Below are 22,898 nucleotides of genomic sequence, written 5' to 3'. Positions count from 1 at the left end.
ACTAATATACCCAGTATCATGCACGGATCTGGGACAGAGCTGGGTTCAAACCTAGTCATCACACAGATGTCACCAATCTCCCAGGAACATTCACAGAACCCTCTCCCACTGGCCTGGGTTTCTCCACATATTATATCAGGGTGTGCTCCATCCACGTGTTTTCATTATCAGTTTAGTGCCTTAGTTATTATTATTTGGAAAAATCACACCTTCTCTGATCATAGAAAAGACTGATGTTCACTTCAGAAAAAAAAGACCATTTTAGATTTTAGACATTTCCTTCCAATCCCTCTTTCATCCTAGCATTGAGCTTCAGTTGTGTGATCTGGTGGAATGGATGTATCCTAATTTAGGGCTACCTCACTAGGTATTTCGGATTCACTGGATAATGGCCTGGCATGGAGGCTGCCAGGATCTCTCTCCTGACCTCACCTCGCTGGGCTTCAGGGTGCTAATCAGTTAAACGAAGGGGCTGGACCCAGGATGCCTAATATCACCCCTGCTCTCAAGTCTGAATGAGCCCAGGATGGGTCACCAGGCTCTGCCATGGGCTGACTGTGTGCCCTTGGGCAGGTGACTCAGCTTCTCCAAGTATCTCAGCTGTCAAAGGGGTACGATGATACATACCCTTCCTACCCATGATTGTTACTCTTTTGTGTGGACTTGACTGACCACGGGGTGCCCAGATTAAACACTGTTTCTGGGTGTGTCTGTGAGAGTGCTTCCGGATGAGCTAGCATTTGAATCAGGGAACTCAGTAGAGTAGACTGCCCTCCCCAATGTAAGTGGGCATCATCCAATCCATGGAGGACCTGAACACAACAAAATGTGGAGGAAGGAGGCATTTGCTCCTTTCTTTCCTGCCTCACCGCTTGAGCTGGGACATCTCCTCTCATCTTCTCCTGCCCTCAGACTGGGATTTACACTGTCAGCTCCCCTGGTTCTCAGGCCTTCAGACTCAGACTGAACTATACCACTGGCTTTCCTGGGTCTCCAGCGTGCAGATGGCAGACCAGGGGACTTCTCAGTCTCCATAATCACATGAGCCACTTTCTCACAATAAATCTCCATACACAGATATATATACACACACATATACATACACATATCTCCTATTGGTTCTGTTTCTCTGGAGAACCCTAATACAACCCCTCATGGGACTTCGGATAGGATTCAGTGAGAGCAGAGTCGTGCATTACTTAGAAAAAAGTTAGGAGCACCCAACAAACTTCCGTGTTGGTGACAACCCATCTGCTGCTGCTCTCGTTCTGAGTCACAGCCTGTGAGTCCCTTGGGGGGCTACAAACCTGGTGGTAGATTCTCCGCACAAACGTGCCCCGCACGAAGGCCTGGATGACGAGAGCAGCCCTGCGGAGTCTCTGGTAGGCCAGGCGGGCCCTCCGCATGCGGTACTGCTTCTGGAACACCACGGCTGCATGGGTCCTCCGCAGATGCTCGGCCAGCCTGGGGAGGGAGAGAGCAGGCGGGCCATGCTGACAGATGCCCATGAGCTGTTCATGAACGCAAGCCCCTGCCCGCACAGCCCCAGGCCAAGCCAACCCTCATCGCCCTTACCGCCTATAGCAATGCCTTGGGCACCTGAAGCTCAGGCTCAGAACAGCAAAACGAGCTTCCTCCTTTTGTCCAAGAATCCTTCCACATGTTGAAAACTCAGTCTAAGTCTAACCAGCTCTGTGATCCTCATCTGCCCACACCCCTACCTGCGAGCCCCTCACTGCAACTGGGCAGTCCCTCAATGACATCATGTGTTTACACTTCTATCTATGCCCTGGACCTCACTAGGCTTGGAGATGTCGGGGGTTGTGTCCCAAACTTCCTTGTACCCCCAACATCTAGTACAGGGCCTGGCATAGTAGACACTTGGTAAATATCTTCTGAATGGTTAGAACCTTCTGGGGCCCTGTTTTCCTATCTCCCCAGCCCCATCTGCCCGGGTTGTACTGCCTGTGGACATCTACTGTCCTGCTTTACTTTGACATTCCCCATCACACCCCAGAGTCAGAGGGAAAGTCAGTCTGACACTTCTTACTCTCCCAGGGGCTTTGTTGGTGCCAGGCTCACAGCAAGTGCTCAGAGACACGTGTGCCCTGCATATCCACTAGAAGACAAACTCCATGCAGGGAAAATGCAGGCCAGCTCTGTTTCACGGCCTCACCACCCAGGTGACAGAGTCCTAAGACAGAGTCCTACGCACAAGGGATGCTCAGTGATGACTTGACTAGCTGGCACAGACTGTTGGTAATTACTCAGTGTTGATACTGCTGACAATCTTCTCGTTTCTATAGCCTTTGCTCCAGAGATCATCTCTCAACTGTTCGGAGGTAATTAATGGCATTCATCATCTCTGATCATGCTCGGATAAACAGCTTATAGTAAGGACATGAGGATATGAAGGAGCAATTTTCTGACTTTATGATACAAAGGATGCCTGCTCTGGGCTTGTAACTCAGGGGCTCTCTCGTTTTTTTACATCCAAGCAAAGATGACTGAGCAGCCACTCGTGAAACTTTGGCTTCCACATGCCAATTATTGTCACTTCTCCAGGGAAATCCCTATTTGCAGAAGTCACTGGTTTTGAACCAGGACTGGGTCCAAAATGTGATGACTTGTATGAAGGCCTGGGGGTGGGACTTACAGGAGGCCATTTCCTCTGGGTCGGTCTCAGCGGAGATGCTCATACCACTTTAAGCGCTTTGTCAACCCAACGACATCAGTTAGGAGGGAAACATTTAAAATAAAGTAGTTTCTTGTGCACGGTGTTGGGCTGGGGCAGAGGAGCCTGACTGGCTTCCGGGCTCTGCCCCTGGGTAGCTGCTTGCTGTTAGACAAGTCACACCCTCTCTGTGCCAGGTCAGTGCAACAACTCATAAAAGGGACCTCCCAGGACCTTTCCAGCCCTGATTACCAACCTCCAAAGGGATTTTGAAGTTGGTGGTCTAAATCACAAAGCTAAATGTAAGTTAACTGTGACGGAAAGGCTGAATTTGTCTCTTTCTCTAAAAGAAGATTATTTTACTTTGGAGTTTAAACAAAGGGAAAATGGTGGTTTTGTGGCAAAACCAGCTGGTCCCAGGTTGGTGCTGGTGGGATGGGGACAGATTGGGAGAACCAGGGAACTAGACCTACTCTCTCAGGTGAGAAGAGCATGAGAGAGATGGGCCCAGCTGCTAGGAGAAAGAGTGCAGAGAAGGCCCAACAGGAACCACTCTAATTACATAGGCTGAGAGAGGCCAACCAGCTGAGAGTGCCAGCCCCCTGCTCCCTGCCCCACACCCCTCCACCAGTCTGCTGCCCCAAACGTGCCCCAGCATGACTCACCTGCGGGCCAGGTATCCTCGGCAGTACCTCTGCAGAGTTAAGGTAGCCCACTTCAACCTGTGGTATTTCACCCTCTGCAGCCAGCCCCGGACAGTTTTCTGGATCATGATGGTGGCTGCCCGGAACTTGTCAGCCCGAAGCTTCTCCAGGTAGGCCACCTGGCCTGCCCGGAAGAAGATCTTGGTGCGGCCAAACTGGAACTTGTCAGGATCCTTTACAAGGCGGAGAGGGGAGCTAGTTCATCATCAGCGAGCCGTGAGGTCACCTGCCCCGCCACCCCACTTCCTTCAATGCAGAATTCCCTGGCCAGATCTCACGTGTCCCTGCTCCCTAGATACACACTACCTCTCAGCATTCGTTTAACAGAGAGTTTGTCCCTACCTACAGGACAGGCCCTGAGCTAGGTGTCCTGGACGCAGCAGTAAGCAAGATGCCTGCCTTCAAGCAACTGACATGGTGATGGCAACCGGACGAGTTAACAAAGACACAGGATGTTTTCAGGCAGTGGTGAGGATTAGGAAGTCAATAAAATTGGGGGCAGAGGGTGGGATGGGGATGTTTACATACGATAATCAAGGGAGGCATCTCTATGGAGGTGATATTTGAGCAAAGAGCTGAATGAACTGAAGGAGGCAGCCATGGGAAAGTGTGGAGGAGGAGACTTCAAAAGAAGAGCAGAGCAGATGCAAATGTCCTGTGGTGGCAACAAGCTGCGTATGTTTGAGTAACAGGAGAGCCAGGATGGCTGAGTAGGGAAATGAGGGTGGGTGGTAGGAAGAACCAACCATCAAAGGCCTTGGAGGCTGCAGAATAGGGATGGGGAGCCACTGGGGGTCTCTAAGCAAGCGAATGACCTGATCTGGTTGACATTTTAGAGATTATCCTCAAAAGGCCACACAGTTGTTGCATAATTTCAGATTGCAAATAACTTCCCAAATAAATTTTATTTGGTTTCAGACTATCTTACGAGATTTTTTTTGGACATATAATTACTGTTTGAATCACATCTATTTAGGTTAAAATTAGTTGCCTTTCCCTATGCTCACTCCAGTGGATAAGGAAAGATGATGCAGCAGTGTGCTTGTGGATGAGGCTGGGATAGGACACCTGATGGTTAACCCGTGATAACTGAGTGCTCTTCGTAAATAAACTTCCATCTGCTTGTGCTCACTGGCATGAAGACTATAACAGGAGGGAGTTAACAAGTCAAGGTCTAAGGAAAACACCACACACATGAATATGTGTCACATTGACACAGGGCTCTGAAATAACGCTGACTCACCGCTCTTCACGGCTTAAGCCCTTAAGCTAAGAGGAACCTGGTTCCACACACAGAGAAGACAGTGCTAAGCTGTGGCTGAGCTGGGACACAGTGTCTAGCTAGACTGTCGCTGACTCTCCTCCGTGGCCAGGCTGCTGGGAGGGGCGAGGTGTGGGCCTGGTTCTCATCCCTGCATGTGCTCCTCACTGTCCTGCTGGGGGAGGCACCTTCGCAGTGAGGAGGGGCCCGGAAGCAAAAGGTGGGTGGCTCAGCCCTCACAGTGGGGGGACAAGCCTGGCTGCTTGGGCTCCCACAGAGCTCCAGCCTGGGGGGTGCCTGATGCATCCCAGGAATCATAGGACACATTCTTTGTTTCCTATTCAGGAAAAATCACCAGGAAGGTGACAAGCTGGTCTGCAAAGCCACTATTTTTCCAAATATGGATCTGTCTGAAGGGCCTACCTGCTACAACCAGTCACCACTGGCTGGGCTCTCCTTACTCCACGTGTCTTGAGCCCTTCTCCTGCCCTAGGTCTGCTTTCTGTAACCCCTAGAACTTAATGACTAGATTATTCACATATCCATCAATTGGGGGTTGTCTTCTGAGAACTCTTCTCCGAGAATCACAGACTGAGGGAGTGGAAGGGAATCTTAGCAATCCATCCCAAGCCACTTGTTTTATTTCAAAGATGATAAAACCGAAGCCTAGAATGGTGAGGTGCCTTGCCCAAGGTCTCACTAAATATATCAAGGAATAGAACCCAAGATCCAGGACTCTCAGGCCAGGGGTCTCTTACTATACCACGCCCCTTTTGTAACACCATCTCCTTTTCACCCTCCTCACATAAACATAGTTCCTTATGCTCCCTGGGTTCCCAATGGATGCTTATTAATAGGCTCCTTCACTGTCGGGATGAAGGTTGAGGTGTGCATGATGGCCAGTCTCCATGGTATGATTCCTCCAGTGATGTGTACAATCACACTCGATTGTTAGTCCTGGAGGGCAGGGCCCACATATTATACTCTTTATAACCCTCTCACTGACCACTCCAGGTTAAGAGTATGTAGGAAGAACTCAACACATCCTTGTGAAGTTAAAGAAAAAACAAATTCAGGTTAAGGATGAAGGGCGTTCCTACCATCCTTGCAGAAGGAGACTATCACTCATGAATAGCCTTGGGAAGCAGCCCCCAGCCCCTGGTGAATGCAGCTATTAAGAGCCTGTTGCCTGGCCTGCACTCACCTTCATCACTGATTCTGTCCTAATCATCCTAAAATGCACTCAGCACTCTTGGAGAGGGCAGGGAGCTGGCATGTGTCCTTCTAGGCTAACATGTGGCTTTGCCAAGTCTCAGTTGCTTGACTTGAAGTCCCAGGTCACTTAGCACGAGCACTAGGAGAATTGGTGATTAGAATATGTGGCCCTCCAAAAGGGGAAAAAACAAAAATGAGGATATACAAGGTCTCCAGGGGAGTCTTGAAGCCCTGATTCCTATTTCATCTCCAGGATGGATAATTATGCAGTGACATTAATTAAGCAATCAGACTGGTTCAGGGGGCAATGCGGTTTAGACTGCAGGGGTTTCTGGGTCAGTCCACCTGTGCAACCTTGGACAATTTATATCAGCTTTCTGTGCCTCAGTTTCCTCATCTGTAAAAGGGGGTCATGTTTGTATCTTCCTCATAAAAAGACAACACGAGGAGTAGAGGAAGCGCATGAAGCAGTTAGAAAATGTCTGACTCCTACTAAGTGCTTGATAACTGTGAGCCATTATGGCAGGTTTCCAGTAATGACAGGTCCATCTAGTCAGCCACACAGTCACCTGCACAAACTCAGTTCCTGTGACAACCGGTAATCGTGCCAGGAAGCCAATGACAACGGGACTCTTGCCATTTAGATGTTTACAGTCTGGTGAAATGACAAACCCTCAATTACAATACAAGGGGAAAAATGCAATAATGGAAGGTAGAAGTTGAGTACTATTGGCCAACAGAAGATGGAGTAACTAACTCCATCTGGGAACAGGCTTCACAGACCAGAAAGCATTCTAGAGTTCAGTTTAGAAGGAGAATAGAACTTGACCAGACAGGGAAAAGAGGAAAAAAGCATTTTAGGCAGAGGAAACAGCATGTATTCATATAATCTTCCTTTAGGCAATTCACTTGTTCATTCATTCCACACGTTTGGTGAGTTACTTCCATGTGCTAAGTTCAGTGCTCATAACTAGGGGAGAGGTGTCAATGCAAAGACTGCTCTCTGCAAAAACACAGGACAACATGCTATGGGCTCGGAGAGTGACACAAAGTACTAGAGTCCAGTGCTGGATTGAGGAAAGCAGGAAGGCAGAGTCGGCATTTAAGCTACATGCTGACAAGCTCCTCATCAGTGGACAGGAGGGGCAGCTGAGCCATGCAAGGCCCAGTGGCCTCAGTACATCAAGAAGGCAGGCCCCAGGCAGTGGTAGTTGGTCCCATTGGCTGGAGGGGAGCAGAGTGGGTGGAAGCTGATTCAGCCAGTCTGGCCTGGGGCCCCTCTAGAGTGCCCTCTGTTTGGGAAGCAGAGGTTCTGCTGGTAAACTTGGAGAAATGCAGCAAAGGGAGAGGAGGAGTGGAACTCTGACCCTGGACAAAGGAGAAGGCAGCCACATGGCAGAGTGGGCTACTTGTGCACCTTGACCACACACTAAGAGGCCAGCTCCTGGTACCCACAAAGGTAAAGACTGGAATCAGCTGATCTTGAAGACAGATTTTTCTTATCCATTAAAACTGAGAGGCTAAAATGCGGACACTGATAGAGGCACCACAGTAAAAATTTCAATTAACCAGAGTCCAAATAACTAATTGCAACCTTCAACAATGAGACTGTCATCCTCTTACTCTCTACTAAATCTTTAGCACGACATTCTGCACTGCCTACAACCACAGACTCGAGTAGCTAAGATGATGTTCAGAGGGTAACCATCACTTTTACTAAATAACACGACCTTAAATCTTGATCATTTAGCAATGAACTACTCCAGATGAATAGATTTTCCTAGCAAAATAATTAAACATTAAACATTTTTAATTCTATTACCTTCTTAAAAGGAAGATGTTTTGATATAATTTCACCTTTTGCTGAGATCAGTGTTCATACTCTGCTGTAATCCCAGAATACTCTGGAACAATGTTTAAGGATCTGCCCCTCACAAAAGGCCCCCAGTAGCTCTGCTTTTACAGTTCTCTAGTCTCAGGTGTCAGGTGTGAGTTCAGGTTGTTTTAATTAAGTGAAATCTGTTGCCTTATTTAAAACAAGCATCTTGGGGAGGGCTGCACAACAAGGAAGACAGGAGAAGACAGCTATTTTCCCCTCCGCAGGCTTCCAGGCTGTGCCCAGGCTGCAGATCAGAGCGCCCGGCTGGGTGCACCAGTGCAGGCAGGTGGGCTGAGCTATGGAGAAGCCGGAGATCTGGGGCCAGCAGCTTGTAGCCAGGAGGGGCCTCATCCCAAACCCCAGTGGGCTGTACAAATAATTTCATTTTCTATGTGCACTGAGATGTGAAAAAGGCTAGGAGGTACTCTAGATACGTGAAGGGGCTTTTCTTTTACAGTCATTGATGTAGGAGAACGGATTAACATCTCAGACAGTTTCAATAAGGATGAAGATCAAAAAGGGCAGTTAACACCTCCCTGCCCAAGGCTCAGGGCATTCTGGTCAAGCCTTTCTCAGAGCCCTGGCCGTCCAGGATGTGCCAGCTCACCTTGATGAGGCTCTCCAGGACGGACTTGCAGATGGCCTTCTTGTCTGTGTTGGCGAGCTCTCTCTTCTTGACCAGCACCCGATACCGGTTGAAGAAGTCATGGTAGGCCCACCTGCAGGGAAAGCAGACATGTCAGGTGACATGTCCCGCCTTGAGTGATCTCAGACAGGGCCCCACGGGGTCAATGTTTCCAGCATAAGGCTGTTCTCAGAGCAGCAAAAAACAATCTGGGGTGTTTTGTCCTTCCACCATGTCCTCCGAGAATTTCAGTGTGTCGCTGATTTACAGAATTGTGGCTTGACGACTGAGGGAAAGAGAGTTTTGGAGGTTCCTCTGGGAGGACCAACCAGAGGCAGAATCGCTCACAGAGGTTCTGCCTGAGCACGTGGAGGTCCACTCTGCCACGGTGAGTCCTTACCTGGAATGCAGCTTGGTTTTTATACGTTGGTTTTCTTCTTACAAAACAAACACTGCTCACTGTAAACATTTTTTTTAATGCGAAAAAGTATACATCAGCAAATAAAGAGAGGCCATACCCTAACCCCTAGAGACAACACTATTCACACATTTTGGTATAGTTTAGAAGAAACCATTTTCCTCCCCAAGTGGATTTTGCTTATGATTTTTTCCCCCTGATCATGAGAGTCATGTAGACCCACTATAAACATCCAGTGATTTACATAAAGAAAATAAGAAGCACTTATAATCCCACTACCTTTATAAGTAAGTGCTGTTTCGGTATGTTCTGGAAGGGAATCTTTAAGAGGGCCTAAGTTTATCCCTTGTATCCCTTGGCCTCTGAGATCTCTACTTCCACAAATGCAACCTTCTCAATGAGCAAATTCCCTATTTTCTAGGCAGGGTCTACCCCATTTCTCCTGAAAACTATCTCAATTCATACAGATCCTCTGACATTCCTTGCTTCTTGTCTCAGTTTTCAGGGGATGCTCACAATTGCCTCAGATAATCATATATTCCAATTCGGTACAATTCTACTCTAAGGAGACTTTGAATTTCTGGTCTAAATCTCTCTGAAGGTGAATTCGGCCCATCCATCCCCATCATTCTGTGTCCTGGGCAGAGGTGTTCAATCAGCTCCAGCCTGGCCCTCAGAGGCATCAGGAGATACTACACTACACACATCCCAGCTTAGGTGCATATGCTCATTAGGTCCACATTGCTCATTTGAAAGTCATTTTTGTGCTGCCTTGAGACCGTGCATCTACCGTTTTCCATCACCTTGCGGCATTGCTGAGCGACTGTCCAGTTACTCAGATAATCCCCCTCATTCTAAAGTATTAATGGAGAGTCAATGGATTGCATCCCTTCTCCTGCAGCACATTTGCCTTTAAAAGGGGTCCCTCAGAAATTTTATCCACAACAATGAGTATCGTGGAATATCAGGTACCACTGGTGAGCAGTGGATACACGATGGGCCTGGGAAGTCGGTTCTTTCAGAGCTCCTCTCCCTGTGCTCCACAATCATGTGCCAGTCTGTCTCCCAGCCTTCTTTTCCCTCCCAGGCCACTCATTTCTACTCCCTGGGATGAGAAGGAAAATGCAGACTGAGCTCACCACCTCGCCCCGAGCTTCGTAAGCACTCACTCCGTCTGGTGGAAGATTTCTAACATAGCTACGGGTCTCAGACAGGGAGCAAGTGCAAGAGCAAATAACACAACGGCATTTTCCCCTTATTTCTCCCCTCTACATAAAATGGCTGATTAGAGGTTGAACCCAACCTTCTTTTTTCATAAGAGCTTTATTGAGATTTAACTCACATGCCATAAAAGGTACCTTTTAAAGTGTACAACCCAATAGTTTTTTTGTCTATTTGCATAGTTGTGCAACCATCCCAAATATTGAGTTTCAAAACATTTTCATCACCCCAAAAAAGAAACCCCACACCCATTATCATCCACTCTCTATGCTTCCCCCCTCCCAGACCCTGGTGACCGCTAATCTACTTTGTCTCCGTGCCTCTTACCTTTTCAACTGGTTCTGTCACAAATGTAACGGCACAAGGGAAAGGACAGCACCTATTCTGCTAAGAGCTGGCTGGGTATTTACACGGCTCTGCTCAACAGGCTCACGATAGTGGATCCCTTCAGGAGGGAGGGCAGAGGGCACTTGGAGACCCCACGGCCTCTTGGCCTGGGAAAGGCTCCTGTTGCCCTTTGCCCTTCACTTACTCCCTGAGCAGAAACTGTTTCCTGCTCTTCAGTTGTAGAGGGACTACAAACCAAACCCACCAAATTACTGGCCATCTCTAACAGGAGGCTTTAAAAATGGAAACATTTAAGGTTATTTATCTAGCTAAATGCTGCTTCATTTATCTCAATCATGCACAATAAATGTCAAGAAAACTCTGAAGCCCTGACTGATCTTAATACTGGAGGCCCAGGGTCAGAGGGCAGGTGCTCCTTCTGTTTTTAATATATGCAAAATGCTACTGAATTTTTCCCAGGCTCTTTTTGCCCCAGCCCCCAAGTTTTAAACATAGACCATTCTGTCTACCGGTTCTTCCACGTAGCGTAAGACGGATTTGGGTAAGAATCAAATGGAACAATGCACACATAAAAAGGGCTTCAGGAAGTCCAAGTCTCCTTATCCCCCAGGCCCACTCGTCAATATTTGCCTCTTGTAACACGAGTTTCCTGCCCACAGCTGAGGTGTGGGCTCTCCCTTGACAGGGGCTCAGTACTTTCCAAGTGACTTTCTGAGGGCACTTCCCACATTCTGCATTACGGTTATTTGTGTACTCACTTGTCTTATTTCCTCCTATGAGTTCACAATTTCTCCAGGGTAATAATTAGAGCAGCATTTAGCTGTGCAAAAAACCTTAAATGCTTCTAATTTGAAAAATCTCTTACTGCTGACAGTTCCGTAACTCAGGGAGATTACAGGGCCAAGGGAATTAGGAGAGAGTAAGGAGACGTGACTGCCAAGGCATCAAGGCCGGTACAGAACAAGCAGAGAGTAGAGAAGCCTGCTCCGACACTGACCAGCGGCGTGACTCAGGCAACTCACAGCCTGGACACCTCACCTTCCCGATCCGCAGAACAGAGAGAACATCACCCAGCTCACAAAGTCCCTCCCAGGGCTTCAGGAGCCCGTGAGTTCATGGATGTGGAGTGTCTGGAAGGCTACAACGCTTCCTGAAGATCTAAATCACTCTCCCTTCCTGCCCAAGACCCCTCCCCTTCTCTTTCAAAGGCTTCTTTGGACACCTGCACCACGGTGAAACCACCGAGGGGGGAGGATGCCTGAAGGAGGCACACTGTCCACCGAGAAGGGCCTGGGTAGGCACCCTCTCCGGAGGTCCCAAAAGGGGCATGTGCTCGCTATGGGGTCTGTGCATGTACAAGTGTCCTTTACTGAAGGACCTGGAATCAAATGTGGATCCCCTTTTCCATGGACCTCTGTGCTCTCGGAGATCAACTCCTCACAGGAAAGGATCCCTCAGCTCTAAGGGGAAAATCTTCAAAGTGAAACTAAAGAGAACACGTGATTCTTTTTCCAGAAGTACAACTTAACAGGACTTTCTGATGTGGCAGGGCTCTCTGAATGGAGATTTTTTGTGACCACATAAATGTTGGGCAAGACTACCCGTTAAGACCACAGGGTATCCAGGATTTCCCCTTGGGGTTATTCACCACGATGGAATCTCCCCTCCTACAGCATTTTAGCTATTCCTGTTTCCATGTGGGACACAGAGCTTTCCGCCTTGCATTATAGATATTTTTTGAATATGTGTTAGCTTCTCTGCTAGACTTGAGCCTTCTTTGGCCAGGGTCATCCTCTGATATATTTTTAAATCTCCCAGTACCTATCATAATAAGGTACCTTTATACACAATCACTTATTACATTTTAAAAAATTGCTATTTTCCTTATCAGCAAAATAGTTGGAACCCTAGTGTTAAAGCTTTTCTCTTACCAGTGTTTCTCAAGGGGGTCACTATTGGCTTTGGGGAAGACAATTCTTTAGTGTTTGGGACAGCCCCACAATACAGGACACAGAGCATCTTTGGACCATTAACTACCACCCCATTCATTGAGATATCCAAAAATGCTCCCAAACGTTTGCAAAATGTTTACTGCAGAATGTAGTTCTGGTTCAAGAAAGCTTCTTCTTGAGAACAATCAACCGTGATGGCCAAGTGCCTCTACAGTGTGAACCCACTGCTTCCTTCCCCGCTCTTCCCGCCCTCCTCAGGTGGCCCTGGAGACGTCCTCTCCCACTCGCAGTATGGCTCTGTGGCTCGCTGGCCTGGAGGTGTCTTTTAAGCCAATTCTGGGCCTGGCTGTTTTTCCATTCCGTTTCTTATTAATAGTGGGAGAAGAGCTCCCATCCCAAGTCTATTACTAGGTCCAAACCACGGCCCCAACCCCATGCTATATGGAGTCATAGCGACCTCAGGGGTACAACTCACACTTAGTCCTGCTCTCCCTGGATTTGGACTTGTCCGCCAGGGCCCTGGCTGACTATCCTAGACTTCAATATAATTTTTCCTCTGGAATAAAGGCCTGCATCACCCTGTGTGCCTCTGGCCTGCTGGGGAACAGGTGCCACGATATGGTAAAGTAGTCACAGTTGGGCATGTGGGAAAAGCCCAGGACCTGTGACAGCTCCTGGTACAAACAGGGAGATCAGAAGGAGCAAGCAAAGTCCACACAGGATGAGCCCAGCAAGCACTTAACAGAGCCCCCCCTCGTATGGAAAGACATTTCCTTCTAACAAGTTCCTCAGGGCTCATGACAGCGTGTGGTAAATACAGCTGCTGTGAACAGTGGAGCAAACGCAGCAGGGTGATGTTTTGGTTGACTGCGTTCCCATCTGGAGCCCAATGCTGGATTTAACCATCTACATGTGGTAACATTCTGCAGAACATGCCTGCTTGAGACGCCCCCAATGGACCAGTGTGAACAGAAGGGTGGATCTGCCAAAGGGGTAGCACTTTGTGCTTCCCTTCTCTTGGGTAGCTTCTCTCACGAGGCGCTTGGCTGGATTAGACAAGCTCTGAGAGTCCCTCTAGTAAGACCAGGGTATGAGGCTCTCAGTCTCGCAATCTCTATGACATCAAGTGACAAAGAAGAATCTCTGAAGATGGCATGTCAGGTTATCATAAGAGCTCCTAGAAAATGGTGAAGAATCCATCAGAGCTTTCAGGTCAGGGTTAGGTGGGTCAACCTATACTTTCAGATACCCCACTGCCCTGTGACATTCAACTTAGGTCAAAGATCCTGGTCATGCCAATATGGAACATAAGGAGCCTGCTTCCCTTTTTCTAGTTCAAGAACCTTGCAGGAACCTGTGAGCCCCAGATGGGGCCTTGTCCCCGACAATGTCTCACACAGGCCAAGAGAAGTTTGTGGGCAGAGGTGTTTAGCCATGCTGTGATGTCCACTAACCAGGAACAAAAGACTCTGGATATTGAGTTGTAGAAATAACCTTCATTATGGCCACCATGCACCATACACTTCCTTCCCTTGTTCTCCCTTTTGAAGTAACAAACTATCAGAGAAATAAATGATGTTGGATACAAGAGGTTTCCTTGGAACTGTATCACAGATAGACAAAACTTTCAAAGGGACTCAAGAGGCCAAAGTCAAGAGGAGAGAGGCACTTTCTCAAAGAGTCACAAGGGCAGGCGTCCTTAACCCATGGGAGAGTGATTGTGGATCCACCCCTTTCTAACTGTGAGGACTTAATCTGATCACTTAACTTTTATGGGATTCGGTTCATCATCTGTAAACTGGAGGTGATACCCCTTTACCATGCTTACCTCAAGAGTCAATGTGATCTTTTCAACAAATGGTGCTGGGACAACTAGAATCTGTATGCAAAAGAATGAGGCTGGACCTCTATTTCACATCATATAGTACATAAATTAATTCAAAATGGATTACAGATTTAAGTCTTAAAGTCTTAGAAGAAAACATAGGTGTAAATCTTTGGATCTTGGATTAGGCAATGGTTTCTTAGATATGACGCCTAAAGCACAAACAAACGCAAAAAAAGGAACAAAGCTTTTATGCTTCAAAGGAAACCATCAAGAAAGTGAAAAGATGGCCCACAGAATGGGAGAAAATGTTTGCATGTCATATATCTGTTAAGGATCCAGTATATAGAATATACCAAGAACTCCTACAACTCACACCAAAAAGATAAATCACCCACTTAAAAAGTAGGCGAAGGATTTGAACACACATTTCTCCAAAGAAGATATACAAATGGCCAATAAACACATGAAAAGATGCTCAACTTCATTACCCATCAGGGAAATGCAAATCAAAATCACAATGGGATACTACTTCACACCCACTAGGATAGCTGTAATAAAAAGATGGGAAGCCTCATCCATTTCTGGTAAGAATGTAAAATGGTACAGCCACTGTGGAAAAACAGTTTGGCAGTTCCTCAAAAGGACAAAAAGAGTTACCACATGACCCAATAATCGCACTCCTAAGTAAATACAACCAAGAGAAATAAAAATATATGTCCACACAAAAATATGTACACAGCAGCATTATTCATTACTTGCCAAAAAGTGGAAATAACCCAAACATCCATCAACTGATGAATGAATAAAATAAAGTGTAGTGTATCCTTACAATGAAGTAGTTTCTGCAATATAAAGGAATAAAGTTCCGATTCGTGCTACAACATGGATGAACCTTGAAAACATTATCCTAAGTGAAAGGAGCTGGACACAAAAGGCCAGACATTACATGATTTCATTTATATGAAATATCCAGAATAAGCAAATCTATCGAAATAGAAAGTAGGTTAGTGCTTGCCAGGGGCTAGGAGGAGCGGGGAGAAGACAGTGACTACTAATGGGTACAGGGTTTCTTTTTGGGGTGATAAAAATATTCTGAAATTAGTGGTGATGGTTGTACAACTCTGTGAATATAATGAAAACCACTGACTTGCACACCCTAAAAGGGTGAATTTTTCAGTACACAACTCAATAAAAAGAGTCAATGTGATGAGCAAATGAGATGAGGTTTGTGGGTGGCCTTCGTAAACTAACACATACCCACAGGATTTGTGTCATTATCTCAGCACTGACACTGAGAGGGGCTCCTAGCGCAAAGGTGGCAGGGTGATCAACCCACCAGATACCCCTTGTTTGCTTCCCCTTCTATGCTGCACCCATGTCCTAGGCCTCCCGAGGAACACAGGCTCAGCCCCAGAGGTGGCCCCAGGTCTGAAAGTTGCCAAGCTTTGCTGCAAGGCGGAGGGAATCATAATTCTTCCCCACTGGATTTGAGCTGGAGCCAAGACATAAAGCGAGGAGAGAGGAAAATCTGATGAGACCCAGCACTGCCTAGACGTGGTCTACCCAGTGACCAACACTCGCCTCCAGGACGGTGATCTTAAGGCAGGATGCATTTTAAAAAATCACCTGGGGAAACCTTGCCAAAAGGCAGATGTTCAAGGCACAGCCGCAGATTCTGACATAACAGGTCTGAGGTGGGGTCCTGGCTTCTGAATTGTTAAATGCTTCCACGTGCCCGCGATGCGCAGCCCTGGGTGAGAGCCTACGTCAGACCCTAAGAACTGAGCACAGCTCTCAGGCAAAAGAGCCAGAACTAAAGGCTGTAAGATCCTGAGATAAAGAATTATTTCACCCCAAAACAAGTTCTTCATTATTCTTTCTCTGTGGGATTTTTAATAGCAAGGCAAGTAACTATGAGTCTAAGTTTAATCATGATTAAATGGGAAAATGAACCAGGCAATTTCTCAAGCCTCCGTCTAGTCCTACAATCCTACACTATTTACTCTGTGTGGAGGATGGAAACTGGGGAAGGAGTAGAAATCTCGGAAACACCACTGAGTTTTTCTGAAGTGAAGAAAATGAGATGAAGTGAATATTTATGATGAGTTTTTCTTTTCAATATAAACATTGCATATTCAAGTAGTCCCACACACAGACTCTTTTTGGTTAAGTGGTATTTGCTTCACAATTCCTCCAGGACACAAAGCTGCTCTGGACCCCTGAAGAGGGAGACAGATGACTGCACAAGCGTCAGACACATTGAGGGGGAGCTGGGTGATACGTGGACGAGCATCTCTCCCTGGACAGTGCATTTATCACAGTGCTTTATAGACATGATAATGAACATATTTCTTAGCCCCTGCAGCACATTTCAAATTGAATGATACATTTTCATTTTAAATCAGACTCACTGAGAGCCATAATTCTTAGGAAAGATAAAAATAGACAGGTATACTGAAGCCTGAGGGCGGGGTGAGGGAGCACCAGAAAGCCACTGCTGGCTTGCAATTCTGCATTTGTCCTCTCCAGCTTGGTGGCACTGGGCGTATATTAATTTTGGAACAGGGCTAAGAGTTCTGTGTCCACTATGAGTAGGCTGGATGCAGGAACTTGGCCTGAAATGCCCAGCTGAAAAGGGCTGCCCTCTGGACCACTGATTATAAGTCCCTGTGATCCTGGACCATGCGTTTTCTTTTCTTTGCCATTTTCTTCTCTGTAAAGTTATATCTGCCCTCAGGCCACTTAAATAGGAGGAATGTCAAAAAACGGTATAAATTCTAATTCCTCTAATTAAAGAAGTTTAATTAAATTGAAACTTCATTTAAGTTGAAGTTTCCGTTGGAAACAGCTGTGCTAAGTTGTGCAGTTTCCTGATAAGCTAATGCAAGTGAAACCACTTTGCTGTCTTGAGTCTCGGCAGCCAAGGAGCTGGATTCTTTTTGCAACAACCTCCAATCTGCTCAGGTCCCTCTGGGCCCACGAAGGTCTCTCAAAGTCAGATCAACAAAAAGACTGCTCAACTCTACACTCTGAGGCAGCACACATGACATTGTGTATTTCCTTCAATAGCTAACACCTTCTTGGGCACACGGTATCTGTAAAACATCACTTGCTTTATCCCTACATACGGCACACACACACCAATTTCCTGGATGAAGCAGTTAGCATTTTTTTTTAACCTGTGAGGTCACTCCAAATAGCTACCCTGGTTGGCAGGTGCAGAAAGTTAGGCAATGTGTGCAGTCAGAGGCTTACAGGTGTGGCAGTTCTGCCCCAGAGCCCTTCCCCCTCACCACTCATCTTCCAAATAAATGCCACCCTAGGTGCTGTGGCTTGGCCGCGGGGAGACAGTGAAAGAGGATTGGGGTCTAAAAAAAATAATACGGGATGATTCAACTCCATCCCAATACTAACAAAAATGCCAGAAAACTATGGTGCCTCTTTCTAAAAGTTAACATTCCAAATGGCAGTTTGGGGAGGGAATCCTCTCTTTGACCCTCTAGCAAAATCTGTAAGCAAGCAAATGTGAGGAGGATATGGAAGGCAGTGTTCTGGATTTAGGCCCAAACATTTAAATGACAGCATTAAGTAACAGTTTTTGTGATACCAGAAATATAGTCTTTCCTTCCTTCCTTACAGTTTCCACAAGACCTGCAATTGCAAAAACAAAAGGTACAGGTGCCCTTCTAACGATCTGCTCCAGAGAAGTCTGAACTAATTAGGGGGGCAGGGAAAGACACCCATCAGCTGCCCCATAAGAGGCCTGCAAGTTTGTGGGCAACTCTGACTGCAGCAAGGTGGAAGGCACAGGAGGGGAGCCGTTTCCTATGTGGGTCTGAAGTCTTGGAGGGAATGCCTTCTTTTAGCTGCCAAGGCAGAGTAGTCCGGATGAGGCGAAATGCACAGCTGGCCTCTCAGCTTGTTACGACTGGAGCACTCAACACTAGGAACGGGGCCAGAGCTGGCAGAGAAAGCCTCTTCCCTGAGCACTGGACAGGAAAAGCAAGTTATCATCCCTTCCGTCCCTGGACACCATGCTGCTGGCAGTGTCCTCCCATGGCCTCCTTACCAATCGGAATCCTCCTCACCCTTCAAGGCTCTGCTCAAATTTCACCTCCTCTGTGAAGCCACGGCTCCTCCCAAACTTGCACCTCATTCTATGCTCTTCTCTGTTTTAGACTTGTATCACTCCTCCTAGACTGTGAGTTCCCGGTGGGCAGAGGCCGTACCTTCCATCCTTAATTCCCTGACAGCAATCGGCATAGAGCTAGATGATCGAAACGGGAAGAGACGTGGAGTAGGACAGATTGGCAGGAGAGGAGGATACGATGACGGCAAGAAAACCTTCCCATTCTACATAAAGCTCATGTGAGCCCACAGAAGTAAAACTCCACTTCCTCTTCCACCTCTTAAAATAGATCATTTTGTACTGCGCCAGCAAAACCTGCAGGAGTGTGAGTGTCACACGCTGTCACTGATTTCACACTGAGGCTGTGAGTAAGCTCGATCGGTGAATCAGAGGTGGCAGAGCCATGCAAGGACCCCTGCCTGAAGTGTGGTCTCTGGTTAGCCAGGTCAGACCCACAGACTTCGAGCCTTTCCTTGACGCTCTCCAAGAAAAGATTCACACCCTCTGCAAGTCACTTGTCCTATCATAAAACAATTCATTCTGCTGGAAAGTTCTTGATGAAACAGGTGGCTCCTTATACACTAAGAAGGGTCCCCAGGATTCCACCAGCTTTAGAAAATCTCATTATTATATGCTTCTTGTTTCTTCCCAGCTTGACATGGTCCCAATGTTCATGTCTCCCACTTGACAAGCCTATCATTAGCATGGATAGTGTGTTTTACACAAAGATGAGCACCTGCGTTTCTCTGCTCGCCTCTGGGCCCCTGCTCCGTGAGGCAGAGGTAAGGCTGTGAGGACCCCGATCCCTAAGATTCTTGCACAATGACCCTAAATAGTTTAACCTGGGACATCTTAGCTCTAGTTTGCTTTAAAAGACTTCAGACAATTTTTAAACTGACCTTTTCAATCGCTTGGAGAGTTCTGGGAACTTCAGAATGCTCTTTTGGGGTGATCCCACATCGAGATTTCACAAAAACAAAGCTAGAAACTCCTAGTATCGATATGTTCTACCCAGATAATTATGCCCATAAGGATGCAACTCCTTGTTCATATCTGGAGGAGTAATAAAATTTTATTAAATGCTTAAGTGCCCAGCACTGTGCTGAGGACTTCAGATGCATTATCCCATTCATACAACCACCTATAGAGTAAGTACAATCATTCTACTTAACCGTAAGGGAACCAGGCTCAGGGAGATGCATCTACTCGCCTGAGGCTACCCAGCCAAGCAGTATGGGAGCTGACTCTGGAATCCAGGCCTGACTCCAAAGCCCAGAATTCAACCAGTGGGCCCCTGTGGCTCTAGCCCAGGCCACAGTTTTGCAGTCTGGACGTTTATTTACAAGCTAGACAGAACAGGGAGCAGTTTCACACCAGGCCTCAGGTCTAGACCCACCCCTGGGGTGGGGGGCAGTCCCATAGGACCCACCCTCTACCTTACTCCTCCAATAAACCTGTTTGGATGGCGAGACCTCACTGATGTGAGCAGTAAGATGCTTGGCCACAACTGCCTAGCAGAGGAAGACGGGTGGTTCTAGTCCTAACTCAGCCACCAACCAGCTGGTGACCTTGAGCAGTTCACTTCCTCTCTGGGTCTCATTTGTGAAAGCCCATTTTACATCATGATGCACCCATACCTATATATAACACTGCAGTCAGGTCATGCCACAATGCCCTTTCTACCACAAATTGCCATCTTATATTTTCCAACAAGTTATTTTATTAAAAAAACAAGATGTTGGTCACAACCCACTGACTCACTACAGCACCACGATGCCGTTTTGAGAAACAGTGGACTAAAGGTGGTGGACTAAAGAAACCTTTCCGGGAGCCCAGCAGATGGAAGAGCTGGGAGCAGGAGTGGAGCCCAGCTGCCTATGGAACACGGTTTGAAAATCAGTGGCTCAGCAGTTCCCTAAGGTCTCTGTCAAGCTCTTAAATTGAATGAACTAGGCCTGATCGGAACCCTGTGCTTGGAGCAGTCACTGAAAGGCAATCTAATGGCCAGACTATAGTACTTTGAACTCAAAACTGAACTACTGTGCCCGTGGCCTGAGCCCCATTCCCTCAATACAAAGGCTGATGCTGGACACCACAGGGCGGACAGGACAAAGGAATGCACAGCCTTCATCTAAGTACAAACATGGCCCACCTCATTAATAGTGGAGTTGTCAGCTATTTGTCTTCAGACTCTAAGGTCAAAAAATGAGATGGAGCCCCAGGATACTCCCTGTCTTTCTTCTAAATAGGGAGAGATGTGGTTGAAAAGAAAATAATAGCCTTCAGTCCTGGCTAGAGCAGATCAATTTGAACGATGCTTGAACTGCTGGGTTTTGAAAAGCTGCCTAGATGTTGAAGATTAGTGACAGTTTTTGTACTTTCCAGGTCAAACGCAAATTCCTAATTCCATCAGCAACTTCCTCCCCAGGCCTAACATTTGGGAACTGTTGATGGTTAAGTTGTTTCTGGGTAATTAACCACTGCAATTGAAGCAGTTCTTCAACTGCAGTGGGAAAAAGCTAGGTGGAGAGATGGCAGGGAGGAGGGGAGGCCTGTAGTGCATCTCCTCCGCCCCATTTCTGGCTCCCTCCGCTTCCTGATACATACGAGACTTCTTCAGATAGGAGGTCCCTGATGGCTCTGTGCAGCTCCAATTCATGGCAGAGATGTCTAGCCTATGTGACACTGGTACGCAGTATGATTTCACGAGAGCTAGTTGGTCGCCATCCACCCCCCAACTCCTATTTCAGGCAAGTGTCCAGAGGAGATCCAGAGTCTTGTCATAGCTTCAACAGATGCTGGTGTGGCTCAATGGCTTATCCACAATGCAAGTTAGATCACAATAGCTGTATTTTAACTCAAAGAAATTGTACTTTCCACTATAGATTTGATTCTATACTAAGAAGCAAAGGGGTGCATTGACAGATGAATAGGTAAACAAAATGTGGTATATACATACGATGTATATACTATTATTGTGTATATACGATGTATATAATATTATTCAGCCTTAAAAAGGAAGGAAATTCCGACACATGCTACAACATGGATGAACCTTGAAGACATTATTCTAACTGAAACAAGCCAGATACAAAAAGACAAATAGTGTATGATTCCACTTATATGATGTAGTTAGAGTCATCAAACTCATAGGGACAGAAAGCAGAATGGTGATTCTCAGGGGCTGGAGGGTGGAGGGAATGAGGAGCAGTGTTTAACGGATATGGAGTTTCAGTTTGGCAAGATGAAAAGAGTTCTGGAGATGGATCATGGTGATGGTTGCACAATGATATGAATGTACTTAATACCACCAAACTGTACTTAAAAATGATTAAATGGTAAATATTATGTATTATTTTACCACAATAAAAAGGTGAAAAAAAAATAAAGGTAAAGGGGATGAGGTGGGAGTTAAGCAAAGGAGAAACCTCTTTTGCAACTCTAGCTAGCTCAGCACCCACACCAACGCCAATTTGGAATTTGAAAAGCTGCCCCAGAGAATGTCACTGTTGACTCCCATACTTCTCAGACCAAACTGACATTCTTACATCCATCAGCATCCTGCTTGGGCCCTCAGTGTTGGGAAGTTCTTTGGAGGATCCATTCCTGTCTGACAGCACCTAGGAGGGTTCCCTGGGGAGCCAGACTCTGGCTGCTGCTGGAGGGCGCGGCTGGTGGGCACGTTACCTGGACGGGTAGCCGGCTGCGCTGATTCGGATCGTCTCCAACACCCCGCATGCTCTGAGCTGCTGCACTGCTCTCTTTGGGTCAAAGCTGCGAAACAAGAAGAAAAGCAATGAGTGGCCATGCTGGCAAAGAAACACAGCAGGAGAGAGGGAAGGATGACCCCTTCCTGCACCGAGGTACAGACCGACGTGCACCCTTGAGCTCCAGGTCAGGGGCCAAGCAGAGACTAAAAGACACCGATCGGCAGGCACACAAGCCACTTCAGCATCTCTGTTCTGTGCACATTCTTATTCTCACCTGGATACTCCTCCTCTGCTTTGCCTACCTGAACTCTGCCCACCCTCCAAGACTCATTCTTGCCTCCTTTCCAGAGCTGTCCCTGCTTATCTCCACCCACAGGGGCATCTATCTTAATTCAATGGCCAAATCGTATACGGGTGGCACCACAAGCATTGTCTGTCTCAGGAGTTAAAAGGGTGAGTGTTTCAGGCCAGGCAGATCTGGGTTTGAATTGTGACGTGGTCATGTACCAGCTGCGTGTGTAATTTGGGGAAGTAACATAACCTCCTTGGGCCTTGGTATCTTCGTCTACAAAACGGGGATAATAATAGGATCCCTTTTATAGGGTCAGTGTGAAGATTAAATGTAATGGCCCATGAGAGCAGTTACAACAGCGCCTGGTACAAGCACATGTATTGTCAGCTATGATCATGACAGCTGCTCAGTTAAGAAGTGAAGTTTATCTTCCCATCTTTAGAGATATGAGCCATGTCTTCAACAACTCACATGCCCTAAAATCCTAAGTTTAGCACTGAAAACCCAGTATTTATTCAAATATATATACTGAGTAGGATAATGTAGAATAAAAAGTCAGACACAGTCTGGGCTTTCTAAGAGTATCCACACTTGCAGAGTTGAAAAGTGTATAGAAGTTGTATACTACAAGGCAGTACGTGA

The 22,898-nt window shown here is 46.8% G+C and overlaps 1 protein-coding gene across 1 annotated transcript in view; it reads right to left on the bottom strand.

Moving 5' to 3' along the window:
* Positions 1-22,898, bottom strand: part of MYO5B (myosin VB) — a 347,774-nt gene that overhangs the window by 67,816 nt on the left and 257,060 nt on the right. Inside the window, exons 17-20 of the mRNA XM_044774721.2 lie at positions 21,942-22,028; positions 8,341-8,452; positions 3,340-3,551; positions 1,308-1,464 (exon numbers count right to left, since the gene is read on the bottom strand). Of these exons, the coding sequence (XP_044630656.2) occupies positions 1,308-1,464; positions 3,340-3,551; positions 8,341-8,452; positions 21,942-22,028 (568 nt within the window). The remainder of the gene's footprint in view (positions 1-1,307; positions 1,465-3,339; positions 3,552-8,340; positions 8,453-21,941; positions 22,029-22,898) is intronic.

This window comes from Equus asinus, chromosome 7 (assembly GCF_041296235.1).
Source record: "Equus asinus isolate D_3611 breed Donkey chromosome 7, EquAss-T2T_v2, whole genome shotgun sequence".
NCBI classification, from domain to species: domain Eukaryota; kingdom Metazoa; phylum Chordata; class Mammalia; order Perissodactyla; family Equidae; genus Equus; species Equus asinus.
This window is presented reverse-complemented; position numbering and strand designations above follow the sequence as displayed.